General features: G+C 38.9%; 1 protein-coding gene across 5 annotated transcripts in view; it reads right to left on the reverse strand.

The window, feature by feature from the left end:
• TRPM3 (transient receptor potential cation channel subfamily M member 3) overlaps positions 1–12,270 on the reverse strand; it is a 904,668-nt gene extending 892,398 nt beyond the window's left edge. For all 5 annotated transcript variants that reach the window (XM_025359888.1, XM_025359883.1, XM_025359877.1 and 2 more), the window contains exon 1: positions 12,051–12,270. In XM_025359888.1, coding sequence (XP_025215673.1) covers positions 12,051–12,233 — 183 coding nt within the window. In that variant the 5' untranslated portion in view covers positions 12,234–12,270. The remainder of the gene's footprint in view (positions 1–12,050) is intronic.
• Positions 12,271–13,184: the final 914 nt, after the last annotated feature.

Below are 13,184 nucleotides of genomic sequence, written 5' to 3' on the forward strand. Positions count from 1 at the left end.
TCCTATAGCATTTGAGTCCTTCTCTTGTAGGAAGTGGGTGCTCATTAAAACAAAACATTCACATACCCAAATTTACTGACTATCCACTAGTAAGAAAGGTAATTTCCTCTTCTACTGCCATCACTATAAATTTGACACTCAGAAAACCAAAGTGTGCAAGGAACCTCATCTATTCTGTTCCTTTGTCTACCAGCAGAAGCTCATTCCAAATACATGAGTATTTATCATGGATTTAAAGACACCTTAGAGAGAATCATTCAATACCATCTCCATAACATTTTCTAGTAAAGCGTTAACAAATCAAAAAGTAATATCTCAATGCCTATGGAAGGCAGAATAATAACCTCCCAAGGAGGTTCACATCCTAATTTCCAGAACTTATCAATATGCTACTTTACATGTCGATGGGGAATAAGGTAGTTGATCATCTGACCTTAAAATAAAGAGATGGTTTTCAATTACCCAGGTGGGCCCAATGCAATCATAAGGTTTCCTAAATGTAGAAGAGAGAGAGGCAGAAGAGGAGAATCAGAGAAAGCAATGTGATAGCAGAAAGGCCAACAAGATGTAACTTTACTGCCTTTGAAAATGGAGAAAGGGACTGAGATGGTTTGGCTGTGTCCCCACCCAAATCTCGATTAGAATTGTATCTCCCAGAATTCTCACATGTTGTGGGAGGCACCCAGCAGGAGGTAATTGAATCATGGGGGTCAGTCTTTCCCTTGCTAGTCTCGTGATAGTAAGTCTCACAAAATCTGATGGGTTTACCAGGGGTTTCTGCTTTTGCTTCTTCCTCATTTTCTCTTGCTGCCACCATGTAGGAAGTGCCTTTCACCTCCTGTCATGATTCTGAGGCCTCCCCAGCCATGTGGAACTATAGGTCCAATTAAACCTCTTTTTTTTCTTTTCTTTTTTTTTTTCTTTTGAGATGGAGTCTTGCTCTGTTGCCCAGGCTGGAGTGCAGTGGCTCAATCTCGGCTCACTGCAATCTCCGCCTCCCGGGTTCAAGCGATTCCCCTGCCTCAGCCTCCCGAGTAGCTGGGATTACAGGCGCGCACCACCACGCCTGGCTAATTTTTTGCATTTTAGTAGAGATGGGGTTTCACCATGTTGGCCAGGATGGTCTCAATCTCCTAACTTCGTGATCTGCCCACCTCGGCCTCCCAAAGTGCTGGGATTGCCTTGTGAGCCACCGTGCCTGGCCTAAACCTCTTTTTCTTCCCAGTCTTGGGTATGTCTTTATCAGCAATGTGAAAACGGACTAAGACAGGGACCATGAGCCAACGAATGTGGGTGGTTTCTAGAAGCTGGAAAAGCCAAGCAAGTAGATTTTCACCTAGATATTATAGAAACACAGCCCTGCTGACATCTTGATGTGTGGTCTAGTGAACCCATGTCATACTTCCATACTACAGAACTGAGATAATAAATACATGTTACTTTCGGCCACTAAGTTTGTAGTAGTTTCTTATGGCAGTATTGGAAACTTAACATGATGTCCAACACTTTTTTAAATTCTGAAAGCAGAATCTTTAATATAGAAATAGTTTGACAATATATTTTTATAAGTTCTATTTCTTAATAATACTTTAATTGGCCTCCACAATTACTGGGCCAAATATTTTCTGCTAGTTAACTGAACACAATGCCCCAATTAAAATCTAAGGCCTGACAGTACACTAACAAATTAATGCCACCACACAGCTCTTACTATTATTAGCTCAACTTTTTAAAAACTGCCTCAAACATTTATCTTGACTTTATTATAAGAATTATAACTCAGAATAAGAAAATAGATGACGAAGAAAGTTTCTGTTTATAAAATTATTTCAGTTAATAAATGAAAAAGGAAAGACAGAATCATAATATCACTATTTTACAATGCCCAAATAAAATAATGGATCTTGGCAAACTCAAAATAAGGGCCAGATCCAGTCCATTATCAGTTTTTCTTAGCCTGTAAGCTAAGAATAATTTTTGCATTTTTAAATGGTTAAAATATCAAAAGAATAATATTTCATAAGGTAAAAATTACAGGAAATTACCATTTTAGTGTTTATAAATAATGTTTTATTACAACACAGCCATGACCATTTATTTACATAATGCTTATGGCTGCTTTTGAAAGAGCTGTAACAGCAAGAATTGAATGATTATAAGAGACCTTATAGCCTGCAAAACCTAAAACATTGGCCGGGCACAGTGGCTCATGCCTGTCCTAGCAGTTTGGGAGGCTTTGGTGGGTGGATCACTTGTGATCAGGAGTTCGAGAGAAGCCTGGACAACACGGTAAAACCCTGTCTCTACTAAAAACACAAAAATTAGCTGGGAGTGGTGGCAGGTACCTGTAATCCCAGCTACTTAGGAGGCTGAGGCAGGAGAATTGCTTGAAGCCAGGGGGCAGGGGTTGCAGTGAGCAGAGATGGCACTACTTCACTCCAGCCTGGGCAAAATAGTGAAAATCAAAAAAAAAAAAAAAAAGAAAAAAGAAAAAAACCTAAAACATTTACTATTTGGCTCTTTGAAGAAAAAGTTTGCCAGCCCCTTCTCTAAGCAATTATCCCCAATGGTGGCTAATACCCAAAAATGAGATACAGCCAGAATACCTATGAAGTATTGTCGCCAAAAACTCAAATTAAAACTCATCTAGGCACCTGGTCAAATCACCAATTCATAGGAAATACAATGGACAGAGAAACATCTGAGATGACACCATTGGGATGTATTCAGCAAAACACAAAATGTAGAAAACTCTACAGGATAAATACATTTCTCTGACAAATAATTGTTGAGAGCAAAAGAAGAGAGATCAGGAGAGGGGAAACTATAGACTAAAGAGGAAAACTATAATGTGTCCACTACAGTTGGATTCTAATTCAAACAGAATTATGAGGTAATCAAGGAAATACAGTTCTAATTCAATATCTGTGGGCATTAAGAAGTTTTATTTCTAATTTGATAATAGTGTTGCAGTTTTGTTTTAATAAAGAGTCCTGGGCGGTTGCAGAGGCTCATGCCTGTAATCCTAGCACTTTGGAAGGCTGAGGTGGAAGGATTGCTCGAGCCCAGGAGTTTGAGACCAGCCTGGGCAATGTGGTGAAACCCCTTCTCTACAAAAAAAATCTAAAAATTAGCAGGGTGTGGTGGTGCATGCCTGTAGTCCCAGCTCCTTGGGAGGCTGAGGTAGGAGAATCACCTGAGCCTGGGAGGTTGAGGCTGCCGTAAGCAGTGATGGTGCCACTGCACCCCAGCCTGGGTGACAGTGAGACTCTGCCTCAAAAATAAATAAATAAATATTTTTAGAGGAAGTGATGTAATACCTAAGACTTGCTTACAAATAATCTAGTGGGGGAGAGAATAAATAGAAAATAGGGATAAAGATGAAGCAAGATTGATTTGTCATGATTTGATCATTATTAAAGCTGAGTTATAGGTTTATTATACCATTGCCTCTACTTTTGTATATGTTTGTAATATCCCACAATAAAAGAAAGTTTTAAAAACATTCCTTCCCAAAGTCCTTGAGCTTCATGAAGAGATTAATTTTATAACTATAATCTATTTCAATACATAAAGAATCCAGTAATAAAAATGCCAAAAGCAAAAAGTATCATATTTCAATATAGTATGGATTTTATATTTTAGCCCCAAGAATGTCAATAAACTACCTTTGGTAAAACCGTAGAAGAATGGACATTTCAAGGACCAGGATCTGCTGTAGAAAATAATCATCTTGGAAAAGACAAACTGATTTTATTTTCTAAAGCACTTTCTCAACCAGCCCAAAACAATCATCAATCTTATACCCCATCTTGGATATGATCAACAACATTCTAATTTCAGAAAAATTAAAGACTATAAACAACATTTCCCGTCAAACAAAAGCAACTTCTGCTTTTCACACGTGTTGTAACACGTCTAGTTAACACCAATAGTTACATAACTGTTTCCATTCAGTGAATAGCTCTGACCAGACACTGAATTAACTATACATAGCAATACATTTAATGTTCATAATTCATTCGGGGGCAGGTATTTCCACCTTCATTTTATCATGATGGAAAACAATAAGATTCAGTTGCAAAACCAGTGAATGACCTGAATCAGGCTGGAAATCAAGTCTGTCTAATTCGAATGTTAATACAGTCTTAGATGGGAAAGCCAGCACCACACCCCTGCTGCCCCTTGTAAAATTTTGACTCAGGTCAAAGATTAGGATCCGGACAATCAAGGAAATGGCATGGGGATATTTTAGCTTCTTTGAAGACATTTTATTTATTTCAAAAAAACTGAAGATGGTAAATTGTTCATCTCTAATGTGTATTATGATTATGTGGATTATTTTGTCATATTTTCTACTATTTGTATATTTGAGACTAAGTTTAAAATAAAAATAAATACAATAAACACATTTCTTTATTAACAAAACATTAAAGTGAATCTTAAACTCACTAGGAAAGGAAGAAGGATTATCCTAACAGAATTGGGGAGAAAAGAGTCATAGAAATATAATTCACCCAAGGCTACACAGCTAATAATGGACAGAACCAGGATTCCAATCTAGATCTGCTCAGTTCCAAAGCCACCATACTGTTTTCTAAAAGAAATTGAAATTTTCCAGTGAACTCTGAAATGAGAGATGAGCTGTGTTCGCATCAGCCTTCTTGGGAACACTCTTACTCAACAGAGCCCTTCCGCCCTAATCTCACCATGATAAAGTCCATTCTCAAGAAAGTCCTAGAAAAATTAACCTTCAGAAAGGACAAAAACCTAGCTTGTTATCACCAGGAATGTGTTCCCTTTTTTAGGGCTATTTTGTGGTCCAAATTTTGGTATTCCAGGGAGGCATTTTTAATAAATGTACAATCCCATTATATTAAATGCATGGATTGGCAGATTGTCATGTCAACTCTGAATTTAGATGTCTTTCTTCAGGACAACCAAAGGAGTGATTCCTACCTTACTGAAGGTAAGGGAAATCTTTTATGTGCCTTGGGGGATTTGGCCAAGTCAGAGAAAGATACAAAATAGCATTTTAGCCATCTCTGAGTTTTTAACAAGAGTTTCAATCAAAGTACATATTTCCTTGCATGACAACTTGTGAATTAATTCACTAACATTCTAGACTAAATATATACTAAGTAAAACCTGCAAAAGAATCAACCATAGGTCTAATTTCTACCAGGCAAGTCGTTAAAGACAAAGAGAGGGATCGGAGTCTGTATTTACTCTGTGGAAAAATTGGTCTTCAACTATCCCATAAAATAAATCCCACCTCCTGCAGGCCTATGGACTAGTTTTTATCACTATTCTATCTCCTGCTTATTTAAACTCTCCTTCTTTACTAGGTTCTTTCTCTAGCAAATAAGCATGCTGATATCTCTCTCATCTTGCAAAAACAAATTTCTGTCTCTATTTATTTTTCTCTCCATAGCCAAGAACCTAAAATCTACCTTATATTAATTAGAGAGTATTATATTTATTAAGGTACTTACTAATTGATTAATTCATTCACTGAGGAAATATTTGAGTGCTCACTATGTGCCAGGTACTGTTCAAGGCTCACGGATGAGTCAGTGAACAAAACAATGATCCTATCTTTGTGGAGCTTATATTTCAGCTGTAATAAATAGTGGAACTCTAATGGGAAGTCAGGAAATAGACAACAGCACATGCAATGTGCTTAGAAGAGTGCCTGGCACATAGTAAGTACCATACAAATATTTGCACTTGCTGTCATTGTTGTTATTTCTTTTCCTCATCTAACTTGCCTCCCATTCACTGCACTGGTATCTATCCTCATGACTCATTTAAAATGACTCTCAGAAAGGTATTATTGCCCTCTTTCCAAATTGCAAAATCCAAGGGACTGTTTTTCTTCCTCATCTTTTGAGAAGCAGGTACAACGTCTCAGAAGCTTTTTCTCTAAGCCTCCCACCACCACACTTAAAGAGGCATTGACTACTTTAACCTTTGCTCCAAGGTATTCTGACTATAAAGCTAGACTTTGTGTATCTCTGTATTGTCACTTTGCATATCTCTTGTGTTAAACTATCAGCTCTATTAGAGAGGCTGTCCAGTACTTACCATGGTGCCTAACACTTAAGTGTTCAACAAAAGTTAGATGAATGTTTCTTTAAACGTTGTTCTCTATAATCCTTTCATTTTTGCTTTACCAGCCCTCTTTTGGCTTTGCAAATGAAAGAAATAAAAAGTAAAAGCAACACATAGACCATCACAGCTGGTCTAACAAAATGAAAGTGATGTTTTCTTACTATTTATAAGTTATTTTTAATGATTCCATTGTTTTTAAAAGATCTCAGTAATTAATTGCAGGAGAAACTGTTCTAATATCTTTGGGAATAATGAAAACAAACTTAAAATCACCACAACGCAAAGATATTTTACTCCTCCAAACTTAAAATATTTGAATTAGGCATTTTCTAACATATTCGTAGTCCTCAAATTAAAGCTGAAACTAAATTAAAATTTTTAATTCACTGTGTTCAGGAGGAGGGGCTTGTTGGTTGTGATATATTAATTACTAGACAAAGATATTATTTCAGAAATGCTTCACCAAAATGGACCACTATCAGAAAATGGTCTTTTTTTTCACACACACAAAAAATCACAATAACAAGAAAATACAACTGTATTCCTGAGCAATACAACATTGTCCCTTTTTTATTTTTTTAGCAGAGTGAGTAAAAGGCAGTAGACAAAAATCAACCTGTCAAGAAATGGTTTATTCAATAATGGGCTAGCACTGCAGGAGATTCGCTCTGCTTTCATCAGGAGAGCGCTTTGTGTAACAAGAACAAACTACTAAAGGTTTAATGACTTTGCAATAGCATATTAGACTCTGAAAAAGGAAACAAGAATTCTTTTCACCCAGTTGCAGTTGTTTCTATGATAGCCACAAAGGACCTACTAGCCACGTAATCCTTAAATGGGCAATTGGTTGGGAGATGAGTTTTTCTGACTTCAGTTTTCCCTTTGACTTGGCTTTTTTTTTTTTTTTTTTTTTTTTTTTGAGACGGAGTTTCACTCCATCGCCAGGCTGGAGTGCAGTGGCATGATCTTGGCTCACTGCAACCTCTGCCTCCAGGGTTCAAGTGATTCTCCTGCCTCAGCCTCCTGAGTAGCTGGGACTACGGTCGCGCACTACCACCCCCAGCCAATTTTTGTATTTTTAGTACAGATGGGGTTTCACCATTTTGGCCAGAATGGTTTCTATCTCCTGACCTTGTGATCCACCCGCCTCGGCCTCCCAAAATGCTGGGATTACAGGCATGCGCCACTGTGCCTGGCCTTCCTCATTTATTTTAAGACCTTAAAGAATTCTGCTTTTAGCAGGGAAAACTGGCAATTACCTAGTAGACTCAAAGAGGGCAAGTCAACATCAGAAACGAATGGTAGGTTTGTTTGTGGATCCCTCCTGCACACACAGCATCTCAAAGAGCTGTGAGAAGAGTGGCTTTGGTAACCAGCTGAAATGTACTTGCTTACTTGGTAGCACTGTGCTTTCTACATACTCACTGCTGTTTCCATACACTCTCTCAGTTGCCCACTTGTCTGCACAAGGTGTGATAATCTGTGGTTGGTACCTGCTGATAAAGGTAATTATAGCATTAGTGGAAGCAAGAGTGCTGTCTAAGGTTGAAAAACAGCTCTAATTACACCTCCATCATTTTACTCCCTCAGCACCATTTCTTTTTTTCCTTTTACAGAGTTTACTCTGAGACTAAATTAAATCTGCACATATTTGAAAACAAGCTTTTAAATAGCTGTGGGGGTAGAAAGAGAAATCTCCTTTTAAAATTAAAAATACATACATGCTAACTGCAAGGGAAAGGGGGGATATGGAGGCAAAAAAAAAAGAGTATCAATCCATTTATTACCACTAAACTATACACTGAAAAATGGCAAATATGGTAAATTGTATATGTATATTTTACCTAAATAAATATAAATAATTAAATAAAGATAAATGTGTGGTTAAATTTAAATTAAGCTTGAAAAGGAGAGCATACAATTTGGGAGGAGATAACTATACTTAATTGAAATCTAAATTCTTTTTCTCTTTCTCCCAAAATAATGCTGGATTTTTCCTTTATATTCTGATTTTAAAATTCGTGATAAAATAAAAATACATACATGCTGTGGTAAGCATCTGATATTTGTAATGCGAGACAGCACTTATTGAATCAACTTTCAATAGATTTCCATGCATTTCTGTACAGATAGAATCAAAACAAATAGCAGGAATAACAAGAACAATAATTCACAAACAAATATGAAATCCAAATCTTATACAATGGAGACAAAGAAGTTTTAAATTACATTTATACCTATTGACTAATTCAACACAGACAGTATTTAAAACATTAATATCCAGAAGCTTAATTTGATATCTGAATTTCAAATGTATAACTTTCATAATAATACAATTATAAAATTAATATAAAATGTCTTTACATTTACTAAAAAACAGTTTAGATTTGAAAAATAACCTATGATCCAATCTCAGAAAATTTCCAAGGAATGCATATAATTAAATACCACTTTGCCGTATCAGAATTTTATGATTTGGGGTGTAATTTTAGTATTGTAGATTAATAGATTATAACAAAGCAACATTAATTCATAAAGCTTCCATTGTAAACCATGAAGCCTTAAAATAGGGGCGAGAAGAATGTTTACTGAATTACAAAAATGGAAAAAAAAAAAAGTCTTTTCAAATCAACAAGGATTGATTCGTTAGACACACCCACTATTGTGGTCCAGAACTTGAGAACATGCATTTTAAATGCCACTATTAGGACGCAGAACAGCTGCCCCATCCTTCAGCTACTGCACAGGGCAGCGCTGCTTCTGCCTGTCACCAGAACAGAAGCAGATCCAAGTGGGCAGTGGCAGGGATAGCACACATTTTCTACTGTAGGCGTGCCATACTCCATAAGAGCATCAAGAGTTCATTTACTCCAAAGAGACTGCCAGAAATGCAACTTTTGGCTTTCTAATACTGGCATCAAAATTATGGAGTTACCCAACCTCTAAGAAAACCCCTACATATTTATTTAGTGATAAGTAGGTAGGAGATCTAACTGCCAGCGCCAAGTCAAGCTGACCTCCCCTACACTTTACACACCAAAACAGCATGTCTCAGATCATGAATAAAGTACTTCTGGATACCAGGAGTATAGCAGAACTCTCCTTGCTAAATAAAATATCTTCTATTAATTACGACGTAAGCAATGCTTTGTTGCTAGTGAAAATGAAAACTAGGCCAGGCGCAGTGGTTCATGCCTGTAATTCCAGCACGTTGGAAAGCTGAGGCAGGCAGATCACAAGGTCAGGAGATCGAGGCCACCCTGTCCAACATTGTGAAACCCCATCTCTACTAAAAATACAAAAATTAGCTAGGTGTGGGGGCATGTGCCTGTAATCCCAGCTACTCAGAAGGCTGAGGCAGGAGAATCACTTGAACCAGGGAGGCAGAGGTTGCAGTGAGCCAAGATCGCGCCACTGCACTCCAGCCTGGCTACAGAGCAAGACTCCATCTCAAAAAAAAAAAAAAAAAAAAAAAAACTAATACAATCATTCCCTTTGGGACAGAGTCATGGACTATATCATTCCCTGGGAATAACTTTAACTCGAAATGATTTCAAGAATCCAACTAAAGCAGAGAAGAGAGTAACAAATATCACATTAAGAAAAACAATTATTTTATATTCTCAAAAGAAAAAAGATTTATGAAAGCCCCCATGTTTTACTATTAATCAAATTTTTCCACGTTTTTCTATTTTGTCTTCAAAAGAAAGAGTGAACCCCTCATATTTTCTTTGTCAGGATGGATACCACAATATTTTGGGGACAATACATAATGAATAGGATTCACAGCTACATTATGGAATATTTTACCTATTCATACAAATAAATAAAAAGCAGCATTAATCATATTAACTGCTTTAATCTTTATAGGTTAGGCTATTTTTCATAGCTCAATTTAAGGGGGAGAAAAAATCTTACCTTAAAGATTAAAACTTTTGTAAGCATGTCTGCTATAAGCATTATGATTTCCTTCCTCCCGTTTGCATAAATAAGTTGGGTTTCTCACAAATGAAGTCAAAACTCTTTGTTAACAACTATAGAATCAAACCTTGGTTCAAAACCATCATCTTAGCTCTAAAATTTATAAAACCTCACTATCTTTGCTTAAAATACTGATAATTAAAAATTATAGCTAGAAGCACTTATTATTAGGTTTTCAGAAGAAAATCAGTATCTAATTTGCCATGCAATGTGAGAATAATCACAGGCTTTTGCCTTAACTTGTTTTTAACTGAATTACTAATGTTTCAATTAACAAGTACTACAGAGAACTACAGCACCATCATCACCCTTAGTAAACAAGAGGACATAGTTACTTTTCCAGATGTCTCTGGTTGTCATGGTACCCTCTTAGGCTCTTTCCCACATTTTTATTCTAGGTAACAATCCTGCAATCATTTACTCTAACTTATAACATAGTTATATGAAGATTTTATATGTTCCTGATATAGACTTTGCACACACCTGTTGAACAGAATCAAAAATGCAGCATAAGAAGTTCCTCAGATTAATACTCAGACTTCCTATTAAAAAGAGGATTAAATTTTTAGTTCACATACTTGATAAAAAACAGATGTCATGAATTTTATATTTTCCACATAATTTATTTCAGAAAAACCTATCATCAGATTAATATTCTTTTAAAAAAATATTTTCGAGTCCACATTTCTAAACAATATTTCTACACCTGAAGTAAAATCACTTGCCTTTTTACATGTGCTATACCCATATTTAGATGAAAAAACCTGCTCACAAAAAACATTAAGTATTTGAGAACAATACCTGAAATTTCATAACATTTTTGCAAACAAGCAACCAAAATAAACACACCAAAAATTTTAAATGTTTATATTACATTCTGTTGAAGTAATGTTTAAACATCTTACTTTTCGGGGATTAATTTTTATCCTTCAGTGACGACTTCCCAAAAACAGAGCAGGGTAACATTAATCACGCTGTGGGATCAATGCTTATGTACCATTATTTCTTTTAATTAAATCAAAGTCTTTTCAATATGCAACATCTGCGGTCAAGCCCTTTGGATGTAAAACAAATACACACACATACACACGCGCGCGTGCGCGCACACACACACACTCTGGTATTCTTAATGATGTTTGGGAAGTTAAAAGTGGTGTATCCTCCTTCCCAAGGAGCAACAGGAGGGCTTTGCACTCTCTTCTAGAACAGAGTTCTCTCCCTCTGGGATAAAGGAAAACATAATATTCACGTACTAAAAATGCAAATGCAGCTAAAGTTTTTTATCAACTGCACTTCTCTACACACATATGATGCCTATATTAATTTCACTTGAGTGCTTTTATTGCACTAATTAGACAGTGAAGAGGAGCTGACACATGGGAAAACTGTTGTTTGAACGCTGTATATGTTAAGCAGTGGGATTATAAGCACCTGGGATATTCTTGCTATTCTCTGTATGCAAATGACATTCTGCAAACAATTAAACGCTCCCATTAAAATAGTGGGGGTGTGGGATGGAAAGAGCAAGTGTTAAGAGAGTAAAAATATGGCTTGCCCTTTCTATTCCGCCCTCATTCAGCGGAGGCCGAGTACCTTCGACATGCTGCACAGACAGACCCTTGGGAACGTACATAGGAGTCACAATACACTCGACAACATCTCACACGCTCTGTTAACTGCAAAACTCTTATGATCTAACAGCGAGCCCCCTCGCCTCTCGAACATGTTTTCAATTTTTGCAGATACGTCAGGAGACCCTCCCCTGCTGAAGGGAAGGAAGACGTTCCTTCTCGCCCTACCTCACAGCCCCCAGCACTTTCTTTCATTAGAAGCGGCGCCACAAGTTCCCTGGCTCACACCCTTAAAGAGGCAAGTTCAGCACCATGGAAAGGGCTCGAGTCTTGTGCGGAGGGAGAAAGGAAAGCAAAGACTGGGGCTCTCCCCTGGCCACTCACCGGCGTCTGCTGCGACGGGAGTCCCGAGCGCTTGGTAGACCCCTGCTTGGAACTTAACCTTTTCCACGACTCAGCAAACCTGCCCCGGCTGGCGCTCCGGCTGCGCCTGCGGCTCTCCGCGCTGTCCTCGCGGTCGGAGCAGCCCCGCTCCATTTCCGCCGCATCCCTCCACTTCTTCCCCATGAGAAGTTAGCCTCCCTCGGCCAGGAAACCGCCCAGCGCCGAGCGCTCTCGCCGGCTCCTCGCCGCGGATCTCCCTCCAGCCTGCGCGCGGCTCTCGGTTGGCGCTGCCTTTGCCTCCGCCGGCTCCTGCCAGAGCCCCGCGCTCCGTTACCGCCGCAGCCACCAGGCTGCGCTTGCGCCCGCGATTGGCTCAACTGTGGGCTGGGGCTGCGAGCGCCACCTGCGCCCGAGCCAGCTTTCTTTTGCGCCCCCAAATTGCTCTCCACCCGGCAGCCGCCGCCTTCTCTGGAGAGTGCAGGGCCCACGCCTGAGGCTGCTGATGCGCCGCCGGGTAGCGCTCCCAGCGGTCACCTCACCCCGCCCAGTCCCCCAGACCTGGGGACTCACCTCCCCCCAACCCGACCTGCGGGTGGAAGCCTAGGTTACCCACACTGGATGGGTGGAGACTCCAGTTGACTTAAAAAAGACAGGAAGGGGCAACTTGGTTCCTCCTGCTGCCTTTCTTCCCTTTCTTCTCTTTGCAACAACTAGCTCCTAAGTATCCTTGGGGAGAGTGGAGCTTCATCTTGTCAGACGCCGCACTTACTTCTTCTCTAGCTTGCTCAGACTAGCCCACTGGGTCTCAGACTTGGCTGCACACTGGAGTTACCTGGATCTTTTTTCTCTTTCTCTTTTTTAAATGGTGATATTCCTCAGAGTCTAATTTAATTGGCCTGGATGTGGCCTGGGAATCAGGATATTTAAAAACTCCCAAGGTGATTCTATCTGCTCCATCCCCATCAGCAATTAAGGGCCTTCAAGGGCCTGTACTGTGGCGGTGAAGCAGAGGAGGATTCTTGGGAAGGGAAGGCTGTTACTTCTTACTTCAACTCGTTTCTCTCTCCGGGGTAGGAATGGGGTATTCAGTTTCCCCTCTCACCCTGGGCGGTTAAGCAGCGAGGATGACATGAG

The sequence above is a fragment of the Theropithecus gelada genome, chromosome 15 (assembly GCF_003255815.1).
Source record: "Theropithecus gelada isolate Dixy chromosome 15, Tgel_1.0, whole genome shotgun sequence".
NCBI lineage: Eukaryota > Metazoa > Chordata > Mammalia > Primates > Cercopithecidae > Theropithecus > Theropithecus gelada.